Genomic DNA, 18,632 nt, shown 5'->3' with positions numbered 1-18,632 from the left:
TCACACCAGCGCTGCTGGAATTGTAGCCAGGGGAGTGAATGGGTGGGGAGACAGACCTGGCTCGGGGAATGAAACATTCCCCAATTCCCATTCCCTCGTGCTGAAAAACAGCGGGGACACAAGAAGCATGAGCAGTAAGCAGTCTGGTGAAGGATCTGCTGAAAGTTGCAGAGAGCCTGCAGAAAGCCTGGCCCTGGTTGAAAATATGTAGTTTTATCCTTTGAAAGAGCCTTAGAAAATGAGTGCAGGAAAGTATTTATTTAGAAGAATATACACATCAACAGTGATTGGATGGGACTGTAATGTCTAAGCATGCTTGTTTTGACTTTCACAGAAGTCTCCATGGTGATAAAATATTCTCATGTTAATGTCAATTAAAAATTTATTTCCATTGTAAAATAAATCTGGGTAAGAAGATTTGGTTGTAGTAAATTAATGTGGTGACATTTTCTACCCATTCAATTTTCATAAATTTCTGTATGGCTTGGAAGAGCCTGTAATTCCGAGTTTCTAAACAGGTTTTTAGAGAAGAAAAGCAGCCCAGAAGGGTGAAGTGTTTGGAGGGGTCATGCAGCTGCCCTCTAGCTATTAACAGAGTTTAGTTGTAGGGGGGCAAAAGGAAGATGTGGTTGATGCAGACAAAAACAATCTGTGGAAAATGGTCAGAAAATTACACTCATTTTACTTAAGCTTTTCCCTTTAAAGGTGAAAAGAAAATCAATTTCATAGTTTTAAAGATCTGCACAGTTCCATGGAAAACATAAAACCCTGCTTGAAAGAGATTTTTGAAATCTTATTCTGTATCTGATTAAAAGTGTATTTTGGACCCCCTGGTTTCAAAATGTTCTGTGAAAGACCAACTACAGTGTTCTGATCACACACTCACTTTAGTCTTGACTTTATTTTAACCTCAGTTTTGAAATAAAATACAACTGAAATAAGCCTCTTTTGAGAGAAATTCCTGAAATCTGGAAATAATTAAATGGGATGCTTCAAAATCGTCAGACCTCTCCCATGCCTTTTTGACTTTGAATGAAAAAAAATCCCAGATTTGTTCAATTTCTGGGTCAGTGTTTCTGCTGCACCTCCTGTGGTGCAGCATGGAAGAATGGTTCTCTAAAAGTATTTTTCAAGCCACTCTTCTAAGGATTTTTTTGGAGAATCAGGATTGTGCCGGCATCACATATTATTCAGTGAAATCCATCAGCTGTATCTCAGCTGTACAGCCACTTGGCTTAGAGCCCACCTCTCCTGCCTTACAGCACATCAGCTGGACTGAAAAATACAACTCCAAATCAGATCCTCCAATGAGCTTTGCATTGCTCTGGCATTCACATGTAGTGAAACAGGATCGGGATGAATACGATGTTGCTGTTGATAGAAGAGGAATGCTCCTTGCTTGGTGTGTGCTCGTTACCCAAGTTCAGCAGCGTGCTGAGTGTTAGGCGAAGTGTGGGCATCGTCAGCCTCCTGTCAGCACGGGTGCCAGCCCCAGTCAGGCAGCTCTGCTCTTCCCTGCACTTAGTTAATTTGTGTGTATGCAGTTTGTGCTTTGGCGCAGTTTGGCAATGTGAATTCCTGCTTAAAAACACAAAAAGGAAGATAAAGTATTTAGCTCTCGCAACCACTGATTTGAGTAAAAATGCATAAAACAGTTATCATAAAACAACAATGAATAAATAATCTGAATCCTGAAAAGTCTGAAAGCTGAAAAACCTTCAAAAGTACTGTGGATGAAATATCTGAGCAAAAAAATGTTGCAATGATTTCAAGAGAAGCTATTGCTGGATCATGATGGTGTGCAGCAGGCTTTTTCTGTCTTTAAAAAAGTATGTTTTAAAAAACAGTGAAATGGAGAACTTTATTTTAAATAGGGAACACTCAGTTTTCACTATTTCATTGTTATCATTCTGTGGTTTTTTTTTTTTTTTTTAGATCTTGGTGGTTATGGCAAAATCTTTCAGCAGTGCGTGGTATGATGGGCTACAGGTTGGATGATCTACAGTCATCTGAAACATGATATATACTTCTTTTCCTTGTCCATGGTGAGTTTTGTTCTTGTATTACATATACCTATTAAATACTTGACATTTACTTCAGAAAAGCTGCATTGGGTAGTACTCACATTGCTTTTATATGGACTAGCCTAGCATTGTTTATTTACAGTATGCATAGAAAATAGATCTTTAGCTGTTTGAGAATATTTTAAAAAGCTGAACTTTAAAAAAGAACCTTACAAGAATGTTTCTCGTTTTAGATGATTTTGGAGCTATGCAAACATCCTTACACACACCTTGAAATGCTTTCTCTCCCTTCAGCTTGAAAGCGTCTTTATCTCAGTGTGTAGTATTTTAGGTCAAATTAGATTCAAGCTGAATGGAATGCTCTTTTTACTATCAGACACATCACAATGTGTTACCTTCTCTGTAGCTGTGTTACAAATATAGTTCAAAACACAAAGAATAAGTTGGAGAAAATATTTAGACAGAAGTTTTCGGTTTTATTTTTGAACTGTGTCTGTATTTTGTGCCTACAATTACTCTGCTTGTAGTATTCGTGAGCAATGTTAAGTATTGTATAAACAATAATATTAAAAGCAAGGCTCCTCATAGTATAACTGAACTATCACTTCTGATTTACACAGTGTCCAGACATGCAATAATGAGATCCAAAGCACTAGTTATTCATTTGGCTAAACACAAGTTCAACGTTGACAAACCAAATTTGGATATCATAATGTTCCACTGACTGCTCTTTAATACACCAGAAATAGCAGCCCAGTCTCCTGCCCAAATATCAGGTTAAGTATTTGAGGTTAAAGTTCTATCTGTCTCCCTCTTCTCCCTTTTGAGGGTTTTGACTAGGCTCTTACCGCAAAGTTTATTTGAGATTGGTACTGAATTTTCAGGAATAGCTGAATAACTTTGTTAAAATCTGTAAATGTTTCTTACCTTAAGCCTGTGGCTAGGGTTTAAGTTAAAAGAAAAGATGTGACACTGCCTGCATGAAATGTATCCCTCCTTTTCTACTCCTGTTCTAGATTTCAGAGTCCTTAGAAGTATGCAAAAGTACGGAGAAAAGCAGAGATGCAAGCCGTGAGAACAGAAGAGGGAAATTAATGGCATTAGTCAAAGCCATTCTTATGATATGCTTAAGTACTGTAATGAAGTGACACAGAGGCAATACAGTTTCCAGAGATGTGTTTACACTTGATAATGGAAAGACATGTTTAAATATCCCGTATAAATGGATAGGGATATTTGCCAACGAAACTGGTTACTGTTATTTTTGGTGGAAGTAAGTTATTTACACAGTGAAATGGCCAGATATATAGCACGCCTTTTTCATCCTTTGGAAGGCATCTTCCGCCTGCCTCTCTTACAGTTGCAGCTGGCTTTGCATTTCAAATGACATGTCTCCCAGGTACTACCCATACCACTCTGACACCGGAGAACCAGATAAATAGAAAGGAAAACATCACCTCACTTGTTCCTACCGGCAAATTATTGGGGGAAAAAAAAAGCGGATACTGTTTGATGGGTTATCTAGCACCTGTTGATTCTGAGAAGCAGTTCCCCGGGTATTCATCGAGTTCTGCATTGTTCCCTAACCAGGCTTTTTATTTGTCGAATGAGCTGATTTGCTTCAAAGACTTGACCTTTTCTTTTCTCCTCTTCCTTATCAGCAATGTGCCATGCATTTCTGAGTCTGTTTTTGCATCCTGAATGTGCACTGATTCATGATGAAATAACTTTGTGATAGGTCTGGTGGAAGGACTAACTTCTTTAAACAGAGAAAAGGATGTCTGTCCTGTATGTGCAAACAGGATTTGGTCTCCTTTTCCAGAGGCGTGCTGCACCACATTATACTGCAATTGCTCCCTGTGTCCACCAACAGAATACAGTCCACAGTGTTTCCTTCACGACCAAACTAAAAAAAGATAAAATAGTGATGCAGTCTTAAATTCTTGTTTAAGAAATGTCATTTTACATTGCCCTTACAACTAAAAAAAAAAAAAGGAAAAAAAAACAGAACAAAACAACAAAAAAAAAACAATGCTTGCTTTGGCAGTATTTTCATCAAGATCACTTCTTGTTGCAGTCATACCCTTCAAGCAAAGAGAGGACGTGTGTGAAGGCCGTCTTGGTCTCCCCTTCACTATCATGCCCACTCATGACTCAACGTAGGTTCTGAAAAGCCCAGAAGCTTAGCCCAGAGCTTCCCTCTAACCAGATTAAATCTAAGGTGGGCATCAGGAAGTAAACTGAATGTTGCCACACATGACATGAATGCTAGAGGATTTTCTATCACTACTAAGTACAGTAGCTTGAGCAATTTTATTGTGAGATTAAGTAGTCCTTATTTGTTGAATTCAAAACCTACGGAAGAGGAAGGAATATTCAAGGCAGCAATAGACATTTAGAATCTGCAAAATAAAGATAATAATAGTAGTTCCAGTTTGCTCCTGAATCTCATACTCCAGTAGCTAGACCAGGTAAACCTACTGCAGAAAGACACATTAAGCTGATGAAGTCAGGCTTTTAGAGGAGGTGGTGAGATACAATAAGTTACTTGAAAAGGAAACGGAAAGACTTATAAGTACTGGAAATACAAAATTATACATCAGCATCTAGATGTTGACTGTCCACTGTAACTTCATTTTGCATTAGACCAGCTGATAGCAATTTTGGCTTTTTTTTTTGTGGCTGAAAAGCACGGTCAGCTCTTCTGAGATTAAAAACAAACAAAAAGTCAAACAAAATCTGAACTGCCTCCTGTATATTGAGAAACTTCATATGGTATTTTAATATTTAAAGGGTTTTTTTTTAAATACTGAATATGTAAAGTCAGCACAGGAGGACAAAAAAAAGCTGTGAAGAGCAGATGCCAGGTGCTGTTTAGGAGACATTTATGATAATTAAAAAGAGAATATATAAAACATTAAAGGTCAGGACATCTACAAACAAGATAAGTAGATCAGACCATATGTTAAGTTATAAGAATTACCAGGGAATTTTAAGTACATAGTCTCATCAACTTACTTGGAAGGCACTCTGAAAATAAGCGTAGGAAACTCAATAAAAAAACTGTGTTAGATACCCCAAAGTCCGAAGACCTATAAGCTGTATTTTGAAGTGTTATGTAACATAGACAACTGGTAGGAACAACATCAGCAACTGCTCAGTGGTGTTACAGTTCTGTTACCCGACTTAAAAACCAACCAAACAAAATACCCACCACATACTAAACCAGCAACAACAAAACATGGAAAAGGCCTAGCCCTGGATCTTGATTGCAGATGCATTTCTCAGCTCAAAACACTCGAAACAATCTATGGCAAAAAGCATACTGAAACCTCCTATACCAACACTAAGTAATGGAAAGCTTGGGTTTTGGCTACTTCTGCTTCTGAACTCTAGTTTTGGCATCTCCGTGCTGATAGCTCATTGCAGTTCACAGTGTTGTATCTGAAGTAACATTCCATTTTTTGAACTGTAAATCATTATTAGTAAGTATTAAAACCAATCCATTTTTTGTTATTTCCATTGCTTTCTTCTTGTGGAAATTCAGTATTCTGTAGACTGATTTTGGTTGGGGCGTTACTCCATCAGTGCTCACAAAGATGCATTCACTGAATCTGGATCTGTCCTCTTTGCCATGCCAACTTCTAGCTGGGCTTTCTGAACACTTCATGGGCTTCCTTTGGATGCCAGAATAAATGACATAACAGGTACATGGAAGGAATCAAAATGAAGCATGCATTATTTATTCTAGTGATCACAATCTTATTGAGATACAGCCTGAACTAAGATGCCTGCAGCTTATAAACAGAAACAAATGAATAATTGTTAGCATTTGACTTTAAAATCTCTGATTCTGGTGAATTTGAACTAGGTTTTTAATGTTGTGCATTTGAATGTAACATTCAAATAAAGTTAGGATTCCCCTTTACCCTTTTCCTTTCATTTTCCCACACTCCTCCATACTTCGTTATCAAGCTGATACTGTGAAGGATTACCCTATGTAAAAAGTCTTGTGCCAAAGCAGCTTTAAAAAACACAGAGAAACTCGCCTCAAAGTTAGTTATTGGTTAAAGCAGTTCAGTAACATAGGAGGAATTGCTGGTGATGTGCTGTCTGCTAAGGATTTTCTATTGGCAAGGAATCTCAACTAACCATTTTTTGTCAGTTTGTCCTGACTGATGTGCTAGCCAACGGAGCAGTGCATCGTTTTATTTCCTCTTAACTAGTGTCCCAGTAATGTGAATGCAGTAAGATATGGCTTTAAATTAAGTGCTGCAAGAAATTGCTTTATCTGAATGGAAACGGTGAAATACCTTCAGTTTCTCTAGGTTTGCATTTTTGCGTGGTTTTCTTCTGAATTAGTGCCAAGTAACTAGTTCCAGGGGATTTATGCATTAAAAAAAAAAGTAAATGAGTAAACATATTTGGAAAGAGAAGATGCAGTATGGTAATGCTAGTGTTGTGTTTAAATTCTATACTGTTTAACTGCACCAGGCTCTTAAAGTGCTTATTTTAAAGTCCCAGCAAACTTGCATAAAAACATATCCAGTGAATTAATAATTTTTAGTTGTTCTACTGTGCTATAAATGATATTTTAAAGGATAGAATAATAATGCAATGGCAGCCATTTTCCACAAAAGACCAAGGTTTTGCCAATTTTATTAGGGTAAAAAAGGCATATGCAAAAGCTAGTAAAAATGTTTGGTTTTGTTCTTGGAATATTAATCTAGATTTTTCCCCTTAAAGAGTTAGTGACGTAAGAATATTCTACTTATGCTGCAGACCCGTTTTTTTTTTATTTTCCTGCTGTGAAGGTAAAGTTTCCAGTCAAAAACCAAGACACAGTACAGAACTATCCAGCCCATTATCAGTCTGCTAGGGGAGGATTCCTGGAAAGCTGGAAGTGTTTTAGATGGTGTGTGACCTAGGAGAGCAGTATCCATGGGGAACTGCCTTTGGTGCCTTAGCACCGGTTCCTCCCATCCAAATTAAACCTTGCTGAGCTGCAGCAAAGTAGTGCAACGAACTCAGAGATCTTTTGGAAGGGAGAGGTGGCTTTACTTCAGGTAATCCCAAATCAAGTTGACTTTACCCATTTGTGTCCTTACAGCAGCATGCTCACAGCACCAAAAGATGTGTCCGGGTGATCTGACTAGCATCACTTGTGTTCAGGCTTGGAGGCCAGGCGATGCCAGCCATTGCATCCTCACTATATCTCTTGGGTTTCTCTTGATTAGTGGTGACAGACGAGTTTTGCGGAAGCTCTTTTACATGAAGTAGGACCCAGTGGTCACTATATTTTGATCATTCGCCTCAGACTTTTGCTTACTACAACCTCTAAATTTAAGGCTGCTGTGCTTGTGTCATCATTTCTCAGGGCAGCCAGGCTGGCAGGAGGGGGCACGTGGTGACACCGCGTGTGGCATCGCCCCTGCTGCATGCTTACACTTTCTTTACAGCAGCCTGTTAAATAGTGTAACTAATTTCACCTTTGGGAGTTTAAAGAGTGTTAAATAATGTGGGGGGTATATCTGGGGCATATACCTTGGGACGGTTTTGGATACCTAGCTGGAAAATGTGCTAAATGTTTACTATGAAAATTTAGAACCCCTAAGTTTCCTAGGATTAAGTACTTAAAAATGTAACTAGAAAATGGAATTACGTTTCTTCTTAACAAAACCTAAACATCAGTTTCCTGTGAACCTGCACAGTCTGGTGGGCACTTTCATACCACACAGTGCTTCCTGCATCCCTGAGAAGCCTGAATTTGGTAACTCTCAGAGGTACTCACAGAAAGGTTTCAATAAAGACTTCTAGGGAGGAGAAAAAAAAAAGACCAAAAAAGGTTTACTGCTTAGAGCAATGATCATTTTGTTCTTTGTTTTTTTGTAGTTAGCAGGCAAAGTTCCTTTCTGCTTATTGTTTTGGAGGTTTATGTTACATAAATATGTGTGTTGGAACTAGATTTTTATATGAGCATAATTCTGAAATAAACAAGATAATATTGAGATGTTTAAAAGCTGTGTGGCCTCAACTTCAGGAGAAGAAAATTGTCCTTTGATAATCAGGGAGAAAAAAATAAAATAAAAAAATAAAAAATAAAAGCCTGACAGCAAAAAATGTTTCTGGTCATCTAAATAATTGGAATACTCATGAATAATTAGAGACAGCAGTTGGCTGTCAGGCCCCTGGGCACATTCCCCCCACCCCAGGTGTGACCATCACCCACCCAGGTGCAGGCAGACATGGCTCTGCCCTTTCTATGCGCAGCTTCCCATCTCCTCTGCTCGTGTCCTCTCTCCCACCTGGGCTTATTCTGTGCCACAGACCCACCCTGTCACTTCTTGAGGAATGTCATCAGGTTTCTGTTGGCTCCAACCTCTGGTGAGTAAGAGCCTGGCTGGAGGCTCTGCTGCCAGCCACGGCGGCACTCCCTGACTTGATGTCTGCTGCCTGTTTGCCAGTGGGACCTTTTGGCACCCAGGAGGTCACTGATGGAGCTGCTGAGCAACATAGGCCACCCTACTTTACCTCTGTAGAGAGATATGGGTTTGTTTTTCACTTTATTTCTATTATTATTTGTAACATATTAATGTTATCCTGTAATTTACCCAACAGCAGAGAACTATTATAAGGTCATGTTCCAGAATTAAACATATAATCATTTTGAGACTCAATCAAAAAGTAGCTTTGCAAAGCACAATTTAAAAAATAATCAGATAAGAATCACTGCAGCTCTGTGACTTCCCACTGATCAAATGCATGTATTTCCTATATCTCCTCTCACTTTAATTACGCTCTTTTAGCTGACATTAGCAACAGTAGAAATAGGGAAAAGGGGAAACACTGGTTGAAAAGACACAGCTTTTGAAAAGCAATTTACATATTTCAGCTAAGAGAAACAAAATCTAAGGGTTTGAAAGGACTAATGAAGTGCTTGAGAAGGGGAGGAATGAGTTTCATAAGTTTAATTCATGCTGTTGCAGCAGGCATCCACAGTTCAATTCTGCATCAACTGCTTTTAGATGAGCTCTGCATTAAATCTGAATAAATTTATTTAGAAATTTATATGATTTTTAAAAAACTGTTGTCAATAAAAGCATGTAGATATTGTCAGTCTATTACCTGGAACAGAAATATCTCATTGAGATCAGAACTGCTGCTAGAAAAGTAGAACAGTACAGATTTTTAAAAGTGAAGCAGTTATACTTTGATAGAATAAGTACTGTTCATAGGTAATTTTCCCTTTTCTGGACTCCCTGGTTACACTGAAATGTTACTGGATACCCTTCTTTGTCAGAAAATTAACATAGAAGTAAAGCAGCATAAAATCTTCAAAACCTTAAAGACTTTGTCTTTTGTGGATTTGCTTTTGACAAAAGCAACTTAATCTTTAATATTTTTTTCTGTTAAAGTTTAACTTCTGCTTTTCATAAAACGATGTAACACTTCTCTTTTTCAGCTTTCCTCTCATTTTATTTCCCTTTGTATTATACTGTTTTCTACAGCTTTACGTAATCATGTCTTACAAATGCATTTTCTGTGCATTAAGTGCATTTTACAGTGGTTTACAGCAACTCATTTGGGCTAAATTTTTTTGTGGGTAGGCCTTTCTTTTGGAGAATTTTAATTTTTGTTCTAAATTATTTGATGAAATGCTGCTGTGAATAGAATTGATATCAAAAGTAGTTCTTTGTCATGATGAAATATTAAGGAAATAATAATTTAGATACATCAGGATACTGGTTTTGAATAATGGGTACCACTGGCTTAGTGAGACATATTTATTCTAAGCATTATTATATGCTATTGCTGTTAATTTGCTGGATGTCATTAACTTGTCTTTTTAGGGAATATATATAGACATGCACTCATATATAAACAAAAGAAAATAATAAATTATACAGAAACACTTCAAAAAAGGAGTGGTTCAGGGGAAAAGAAAGGATCATCCTCTTGTGAGAGATGAGCAAACCTGGAAAGTAATTTCTCTCCTTTAAAATAAAACCTGCACCATTTTTTAAATGGCGTGCTTTATCTGTGTTCTGAATCCATTACTGTGCACCTCTGATTACGCAGATCTTGACAATAAGAATAGGATTCATCTGGCATCTCTCAATTGTCAATAGAGAGAGGCAGGCGACTCCAGGAGGCAGTTCTTCTCTTATATCTGCCTTAGATACTTATCTTAGAAGAGGATATATTACCCTCTGGAGCTGACTGTGTATGCAATATTGTTATTTCCTATTTTAAAAACAGGCCAAGATAAGCATGAAGAGCTCTGTGCTTCCTATAGTTCTCTTTATTTTGTTGGAGCTATGGCAATTGCACCTCTTGAGCTACTGCGCTTGTTCAAATGGCTCTGCATTTTAAGTGCACAAAGGCTCTCTCTAAACGGTAGAATCTTTCTGGCTGGGAGATACAGTACTTTAACCACTGTTATTATGTAGCACAATAAAAATGAAAGTCTTCAATTATACCAGCACTTAAACCAAATCAGTGTTGTTCTTCAGATCTTTTGTTTGCCTGATGGTTTGACATTCATAGCAATAACAGGCTTGCAGTGCTGTATTCTACCTGCTTCCCTTCCATATATAAGCATAATGTTAAATTTATTAAAAATAGGAGGTTGCAAAAAATAGTATCTGGAGAAGCAAGACTTTTAGGACCATCTCCTGCTTTTTCTATTTGTTACAGGAAAAGTGCAATGTATATCAATAATATCCATTTAATTAGCTTGTACAATGTGATTACTCTATTTTTTTTCTGGTTTGCACAAGCTTGTGCTGCTCATTGCCTTTCATGTTAACTATGCTAGCTGAACTATTAAAAAAAAAAACTTTGCCTCTGTTAGGCATCTTTTGCATAGCCAACTTACACAGGAGCAACTGTAAAAATAAAAAGGTGCTTCAATATAGTGCGACACTAGTCTTGTCTATGTTTACTCATTGTGGTAGCTTTTTTCCAAATACTTGTTAATTCTAGTATCTTCACTCTCCCTTTGGTGAGAGCAATACTAATTTTAATGTGTGCATTCATCTAGTTTTCCATGGATTAGACATTCTTCATTTCCTCTCCTAAGTAAAATGAATGTAGTGGTGCTCTGTTAAGTAGTCAGTGTTTCACAACAGCGATGTGGACATTTTAGTGGTGTAGAAATTATTTCCCGTTGGAGAATATATAGCTTTTTTCAGGACCTACGGTCTGAGTTTCATCGTCAGCCAAGTGAAGTTAATGGGTTGACTATGCATTATGCAGGACCTTCTTGTATAGTGCTAATTAATCAGTGCCGTGCACTAAAGCTGAAACCTTTTGGATGAGAAGTAACAGCAAGGCTTCAACCATTTGTACTAATAAAAGAGAAAGTGCCGTTTGGGGTTACCCTGACCAGATTTCAGCTTGTATTACATCCTGCATAATAACCTTCTTACTACATTTCAGTGCCATAGTCTGCTGGTCTTTAATTCTTTCTCTAAGCTATATTGTGGCTTGGCACAGCTGAGCCCCTCCTGTGTTGCCTCCTCCAGGTGGCTTCACTTCAAAAGCCTGGAAAAAAATATTCCACGTAGAAACAGGTAGCACTGCAGTAACATAGGAGAGGTGTTTAAAGTATCCCATGGTCTGCTCTTGCTTCCTGAAAGATTGTTGATATTTTGGCTTTGCTACGTGAATGGTAGGAGAGAACATTTTTCATTTAAGAAAACCATGAAATTACCAAGTTGGACAGTCTATAAAACAGCTATCAAAGAGCAGCTGAAGGCTTTCGAAAGATTTGTGGGTGTGATCATGCTCAAGGGAGAGGGAAAAGAAGTGAGGGATCTGCTGCAAAGTGGCAAATCCCGTGAGAACTGAGGCATCAGACAAGCTTTCCAACAAGAGCCTGGAGCAATGCATTAGCGTGTGCAGCAGGTGATGCCAATGAGTCTGAAAAGCTCAGATTAAATGAATGCAGGTGTTGGTGTTAGAAAATGAGGTCTCAAAAGAATAGTGCTAGTTACTATCAAGGGATTGTTCTTGCCAAAAGAAGTTTGGAGGTAATGTAAATTGCAGTGCAACTTGACTTTGTGTTGACTCCAAGCAAGGTCATAAAATAGTCATGCATATGATTTAGCTCTGCATGTGAGTCAGCTCTGGAGCAGCAATACCCTTAGATTTCTTTTGTTTGGAAAATTTACATGCTTGAGACATTTCAAGCCCAGGCTCACCATTTTCTTAAAGTTCTAGTACAAATTTTTGAAACCAGAACAGGAGTAGAAACAATTCAAAATGGATTTCTTTTCTTTAATGAGAATCTTGTCAGCTTTCTGTAATGGGCACAATAAGGAAGAACAGCTCTTTAAAATAAAACAATAGATACAATCCTGCAGTGTACATTGAGGGCACTATTATTTTTTTTTCCAGTATATTAACATTGTGTGTAAGAAGATGGATTATTTAAAAAAAAAAAAAAAAGTGATCTTGCAGGATTTAGGAACTTCTCTCCATTGTGTTTGGGTGTAATCAAGTTGGAGCTCAAAAAAGACAAACACAGAGAAGCTTTCACCGTTTCAGAAATGATATGGCCTTAGAAGGGGGGGATTTCATTTCTGTGTTTAGAGGGCCCGTGGTAATGCCACATAGAGTGGCATCATATGGTGGTCCCAGCCTTGGGTGGACAGCCCCAGTCTACTGGCTTGCTTAGAGAAAGGTGAAGCTTCTGACTCTGATGCTACCCAGTGGAGGGCTGCATGCATCCGCTGCTGTTACATAAGTCTGTAGTCCTGAGCCATTTATAAGATACAGGCTAATTCAGCTGTTCCTGGAGAGTTGTGGTTGTTTCAGAGGATAAATAGTCCTGTCATATTATCATCACTTTGCTGAGCTGTATGAGACTGCTAACATTTACTCTCTTTGGTTAATTCAAAGAAAGCTATAAACTTTGCTTGTGAACTGTTTTGCACAGCTGCTTTTAAAACACATTTCTGTGTGCCATATCATTGTTGACAGAATTTTTGATTATGTTTGACTTTTATTTTTGCTCTCAGTGTTTTATGTACTTTGAATTGAATTAATGATTATGAAGTGGCCTATTACTGATAAGGTCCCAACAATATGAAGGACTGAAGTAAAGCTCTTTCACTTTTCTCCTGCCTCTCCTCTCGCTTTCTGTAAATATGTCATGTAGGAGAGGAAAGCCAAAGCAAGGCACGAGTATCCATGTGCAAAAAAAAGTCATAATCTGTTTATGCTGGTGCTGAGAATGCTTTATCTTGTTTTAAGTATGTTGATACAGTGCATTCAAAAATCTTCCTGTGCGCAGTCTGTAATTATTATTGCAATAATTTAATTCAAGCATGATGGACTATATAGTTATAGTATTTTTGTCAAATACTTTCATTAATCCTTAACGTTTCAGTTTCCTGTTGGTGAGAGGTGAAAAATCAATTCAGAAATGTTTTAATGGCTGCAGGACTGGCCATCCCACCCAGGAGCACACTGGGCCACCAGGCTTGAGAAAGAGCCATTCCTCACTGAAGCTGCTCCCCTTTCCCTTCCCGCCCATCACTGATGCCCAAACAGCGCAGATGTTGCTGACTTCCAAATGTATTTTCCCACTCCCACCAGTTCTTTTTAGCTAGGAGATTGCAGGATGTTTTTGAAAACTGACTTTCTTTGCAAGTTTCCCAAACTCTCTTTAATGTTTTCTAGTATCCCAAAATTAAGATTAAATTCTGTGAATCCTTTTTTCCACAGTAATTAAATCCATAGGTCTTTTCCAAGAAATTCATTTAAAATTTATGTTGTTTTTCCCAAAGGGAGTTTTCTGCTATGCAAACTAAATAAAAATAAACCCCTTTGATCACTTTTCCGCCCCCTTTAATATGGGCAGTGTTTCCAGCGTAACCTGTCTGTAGCTGGTACAGTGTGGGTCTCCATGTGCCACCCAGTCTATCGGGCGAATTGTGCTAAGTATAAGAATTAAGAGCCTCAAAATTCCTTGACCATGTCTGATTCATGCTCCCAAATCCATGAGCATCTGTTGGCTGTATCCCGCTGCATTTCTGCAGGGGTGGTGCTACCCCCGACCGCTGAGAGGAGGGTGCTTGCTCTGCCCTGGCACAAACTCATTAGGAAAAGCCTGTCGTTGCTTTTGATGGCCTGCATTTGGAGGGAAATCGGAAGGGACAGGCTTTGAGGGGAGCAAAAGGCAAGGAATAAAGAAGGCCGGCCATCTTGAGACAGTAACTGTACTGTCAAAGCTAACACTGAGGTTTCAGAGAAAAGTCACTCGGCAGTGTCATAAATTATGACTTTTGTATTTGCTGCTGTTCAGATGTGAAATTTTGCAGTTAAGAAAATTATGTACAGGTTAGAGGAGCAGACTTTTGCAGGAGGCTGCTTCACTTACGTGATGTCTGCAGGAGGTTTGTCAGAGCTCTTCTGCACTCTCTTAAAGTTCTCCAAATCCACGGGATCTGGGGAGAGCATGTATCTCATAGCCTACCCTAACAAGTGATAAACTAGTGTTACATATGTGTTTTCGGTGTGGTTGTGAGGCTTGTTGTCTATTTATGGAGTATATGGTTAAGTTAAAATTCATAATCCAGCAAAAGAATAGGTGAATAGGTTTAAGGGGAGATGCTGGGCAAAGACCAGCAAGACGGTTTAGGAGCCAGTTTATGTGCTCTTGCACATATTTAAGGCATAAAAATAGAGCTGAAATCAGGAATAATGGAGGGGTATGGGTAGATGGGCATTGCGAAAAGGGTGAAAAAAATAAGTAGCTAGAAATGAAATATCTTTTGTGTGGAAGTCAAAGTTTCTGCTGTCCAAGGCTTTTTGCTACTTACCTCTCAGGATGGGAGCGCTCCCACCCTGAAACCTCTCCCTCAGAAAGCAGCACAAGCATCTTCTGTCACCGTGGTGGTTTCTTTATGAGGGAAAGGGCACCATGAAAATAATTTACTAGCAGCGCTTGAGAACTGTAGCCATCTATTCCCTGGCTGAATACAGATGACAGTAAGTGGCATGTTAGGGTACAAGTTGAATTAGCAGCGTTAATTAGCTGTCTGAGCTCTCTGTTTATTGTTTTTCCTTCTGTGAGTCTTTTCCAGACACATTTTGTGGGTCACACATGAAATATTATTACAGCAACTGCCTACTGTGTGTGTTTTTATTTATCTCCATTCTATAATTCTTTGAACCATGTCCAGTATGATCTGGGAAAATTACCCTTTTCAGAAGGGTCAGGAGGACAGTTATTAACCTTAGTGGGTTTTTTTGGACTGACTTTGTGAGGTAAAAGTGGGTTTGGATGTAACCTTTATTCCAGAAAACGAAGTCATCTCGCGCTGCTTGCAGAAGGGTAGCAGTGGGTAGGGGGAGGTACGATATGATGAAATATGCCTGTCCCGAAAGGAAGGCTGTTGGTGTCACCATGCATTGCCTGTGATGCATGATCTTTCCCATGTCCTTCCATGTTTTTTTTTTTTAGTTGTCTGGGTCAGCTGTCTGATAATGCACCTGCCTAAAAAGCATCCCAGGCCGCAGTGGCACCTTCATCTGTGTCACACAGCAGCGGCAGCAGGATGGGAAGAGGTGCCTCGAAGGCATGGTTTGTAGCGCAGCTTTCCATGGGGGAGTGCCTGGGCTGTGTCTCCCAGGCACTGGCAGGGGTAGTGCAATGGGGATGTTGTCCAGATTTGGCGCTGCTTTGGTGCCACTCCTCTCCCACAGTTTGCCAACAACTAATTCCTGTGTCCCTCGCTGCTTGGCTCACGGAGAGCCTCCACCTGCTGTGGGAACATGGCAGGACTTTCAGAGGGAACAGTGGAGCAGTTGCTTCGAATCGTCTTTGAAGGGGTGCTCATGCAGTAAGTTCTGATTGAACTTGGGTTTGTTTCCTGTTTGTATTTCATAATGTGGGGAAATGATGACTCAACTGACCTTCAAAGGAGGCTGACACTGGACTGCAATAAGAATATAAATTTATTTTTTTTATTTTTTTCTTCAGATTGACCTGTACAGCAGCCTCTTCAATACTTCTGTAGGAGGGCATGAATCAGCTGTGATGACTTGAAGTTTGTGCATCATGTGTGTCTATGCTTTTGTGTGGGCCTTTTCAGTCACTATAGTGCTTGTTCTTGCTGGTGAAAGAGCCTGTAGGATGCGGTTTCCCCCTCCCATTTACTGATGGACGTATTTACATATTCAGAAGTGTTTATTGCTTTGTTTGTTGCCACCAGTTGCTTTTCAAACTTGTTTGGCTTTAATTGTGTCACAAAATTTAATTTGTTGGTTTTTTTTTTTTGGCCTTCACCATCCTTGAAAGAAAATAGTGAAGACCATCTGTCATTAAACCAAAGAATAATTTTTATTCAGGACCAAATGCTATAAACTATGTATAAGTGTAGGCCCGGAGTTGGAAGGAGGCTGTTAGTGATGAGGGCAGTTGGATTCTGCAGCAGCTTTGAAATAGAAATGGGGAATTTGATAAATATATTAATAGATCATATGGCCCTTTGATACTGAGCAGCTCGGTATCTGAAGCTCACCTTGCAAGCTCCCTGTGTATGAAAGCAGTGGCTCACAGAAGCAGGTGGTGGCTTGGAGAAGGGTGATTGCTTCAGTAATTTATGGAGCGGTAAGACGTGGTGGCATAGCAACGTAACAGGACAGATTCATCATCAGCTAAATCTTATCAGTTCTGAAGAACAGCCTTGCTTACTTGTGTGGGATCCCTCTTAAACAAGCAAATGCAGAACTTCCTAGCAGCAGCTGGTTTATGGAACAAGTGCTAGCATCCGGAGAAGCAGAGCAGAGAGTGCGGTACTTTGATCTGAATCTTTTCCTACAAGCGGTCAGTGCTCAGCAATCTGTTATGTTAACTGTGTGATAACTGATAAAAATAACCAGCAAAAAGGGTGTTATAAAGAGCAGTCCTGCAGCACTGTGAAAGGATTGAAAACATCCTTCTGACAGCGTGCATCACAACCACCAAAGTGTCTGGGAGTGTTTCAGCACCTGAAAGGGATGTTAAAAGAGTCTCCTGTGTACAATGAACAAATCTAGGTGTAAAAAGTAGCAATTCTACCATCCTTTTTCTTACAGCTTTCAAGCACTCTTGCATCGGACTAAAATCCTCCATGGTTTCGACAAGTCCCCCCTCCTGCCTTCTGCCTTCCTGTTCTAGTGCAGGTAGCTCCCCTTCTCCTCAGCTAATCCTGCACTTCGTCATGAAGCTGCAAGTACTGCCTGGTGAAGTTGTTCTCGTTATTTCTTGACTGTGCCCTGTGTTTTAAGTCCTCCCCCCATCTATTTTCTCAGACTCTGGAACATTTATGACTCCTTAACCTGAAGTTGCTGGTCTCCCACTGAAGGTTTGTCAGCTTTCTGAACATGAGCCACTCCTGCAGCCGCGGCAAAAGATAATTCCTCTGTAGCCTGAGTCTGCCAGTTGAATGCAGTCCACAGAGGCAGTTCACTCATTAGCTTTTCTCTCATCCTTATGGGGTGCAGGCAGATGTCTCCCTCTGCCTCGTCTTGTTCTTTCTGACATCTGGAGGCTGCGGCCACGTGGCTGGCCTCCAGCGAGGCCACGTAGTGGTGTCTCTTCCTCCCCAGAATCCGTGCCCTGTTTCCTCTCGGCCGCGGGGCTTCCAGCCCCGCTGTGCAGACCCACGAGGTCTGTGCGACCATTGGCACGTGGCCCTTTCCGCAAGGAAGCCGAGCCCTGAACCACACTTCTCAAGCAATGTTTGTCACCAGACCTCGTAAAATAAATGTGGATTTGGGCGGTGGAAAAAGGGAGATTTTGTGCACTAGCATTCACTGAAACCAGTGAAAGCTTTTCTAATTAGACTTTTTCTAATTTTTTAATTAATTTTTCATGTTTTATTACTTTTTTAAAAAAATCTAATTTATTTTTTATGATGGTGTTAAAGAAGCTGTGGCATTCAGCTACAGTGGTGAGAGCATTACAGTTTCATGTGCTGCAAAATTGAGAATGGTATGTTGTTGGAGGTCTGTTAGCTTACAGCTCCTATTGCCTGAAGTTTTAAAACACCACTGGTAAAACGCTTTGCTAAGATACGCTAGCACTGCTTTACAGAGCAGTGACATTTTGTGTTATAAAATATTTCTTGAAGCAAGGGAGTTACTTATTATCTTGTCCCTGTAGGCTGATAACCAGCGCAGAGGTTGTCACTTGAGGTGTAGATTACCATATGTAACAAAAAAATATTTGAATTGTTTCGGATGCATTTGAGCAACAGATGTATTTATGATCTTGAAATTAAAAACAGATTTGTTTTCAAATAAAAACAGTACATCATGGTACATTCACATTTCAGGTTATCTGATCATATCAGTAGGATGCAATACTGGTTTCATTTTTTTCTTATCTGAAGGGTAAATTAATATTTAGGCACACAAGTAAAAGTGGTCTTGATATTTTTTTTAATCCTATCCTGGAAGAACAGAGTCTACAAAAATATTCTCTACTCGGCAAATGCAACTTTTTTTTGTCTGTAGCTTGACACAATGTAATTTTAGTGCTGAGATGTTAATAGCATTTTCAGGGGAATAATTCATACAGTTCTATTGCTTATGTCAGTGTCAAAAAGAAGA

At 39.3% G+C, this 18,632-nt stretch overlaps 1 protein-coding gene across 13 annotated transcripts in view; it reads left to right on the top strand.

Annotated features, from left to right (window-relative positions):
• The window catches only part of CHRM3 (cholinergic receptor muscarinic 3), a 287,105-nt gene that overhangs the window by 80,486 nt on the left and 187,987 nt on the right, over positions 1–18,632 (top strand). For 6 of the 13 annotated variants that reach the window (XM_080585117.1, XM_080585116.1, XM_080585128.1 and 3 more), the window contains one exon: positions 1,936–2,045. Coding sequence is in view for 5 of the 13 variants with exons in the window: in XM_080585121.1 (XP_080441247.1) it covers positions 8,270–8,408 (139 nt within the window). In the remaining 8 variants the exon portion in view is untranslated. Of the gene's footprint in view, positions 1–1,935; positions 2,046–3,040; positions 8,409–18,632 lie in introns of those variants that run through there. The other 7 variants (XM_080585121.1, XM_080585122.1, XM_080585123.1 and 4 more) reach the window with 3 other exon arrangements.

This window comes from Anser brachyrhynchus (genome assembly GCF_964034855.1).
Source record: "Anser brachyrhynchus genome assembly, chromosome: 3".
Lineage (NCBI taxonomy): Eukaryota > Metazoa > Chordata > Aves > Anseriformes > Anatidae > Anser > Anser brachyrhynchus.
This window is presented reverse-complemented; position numbering and strand designations above follow the sequence as displayed.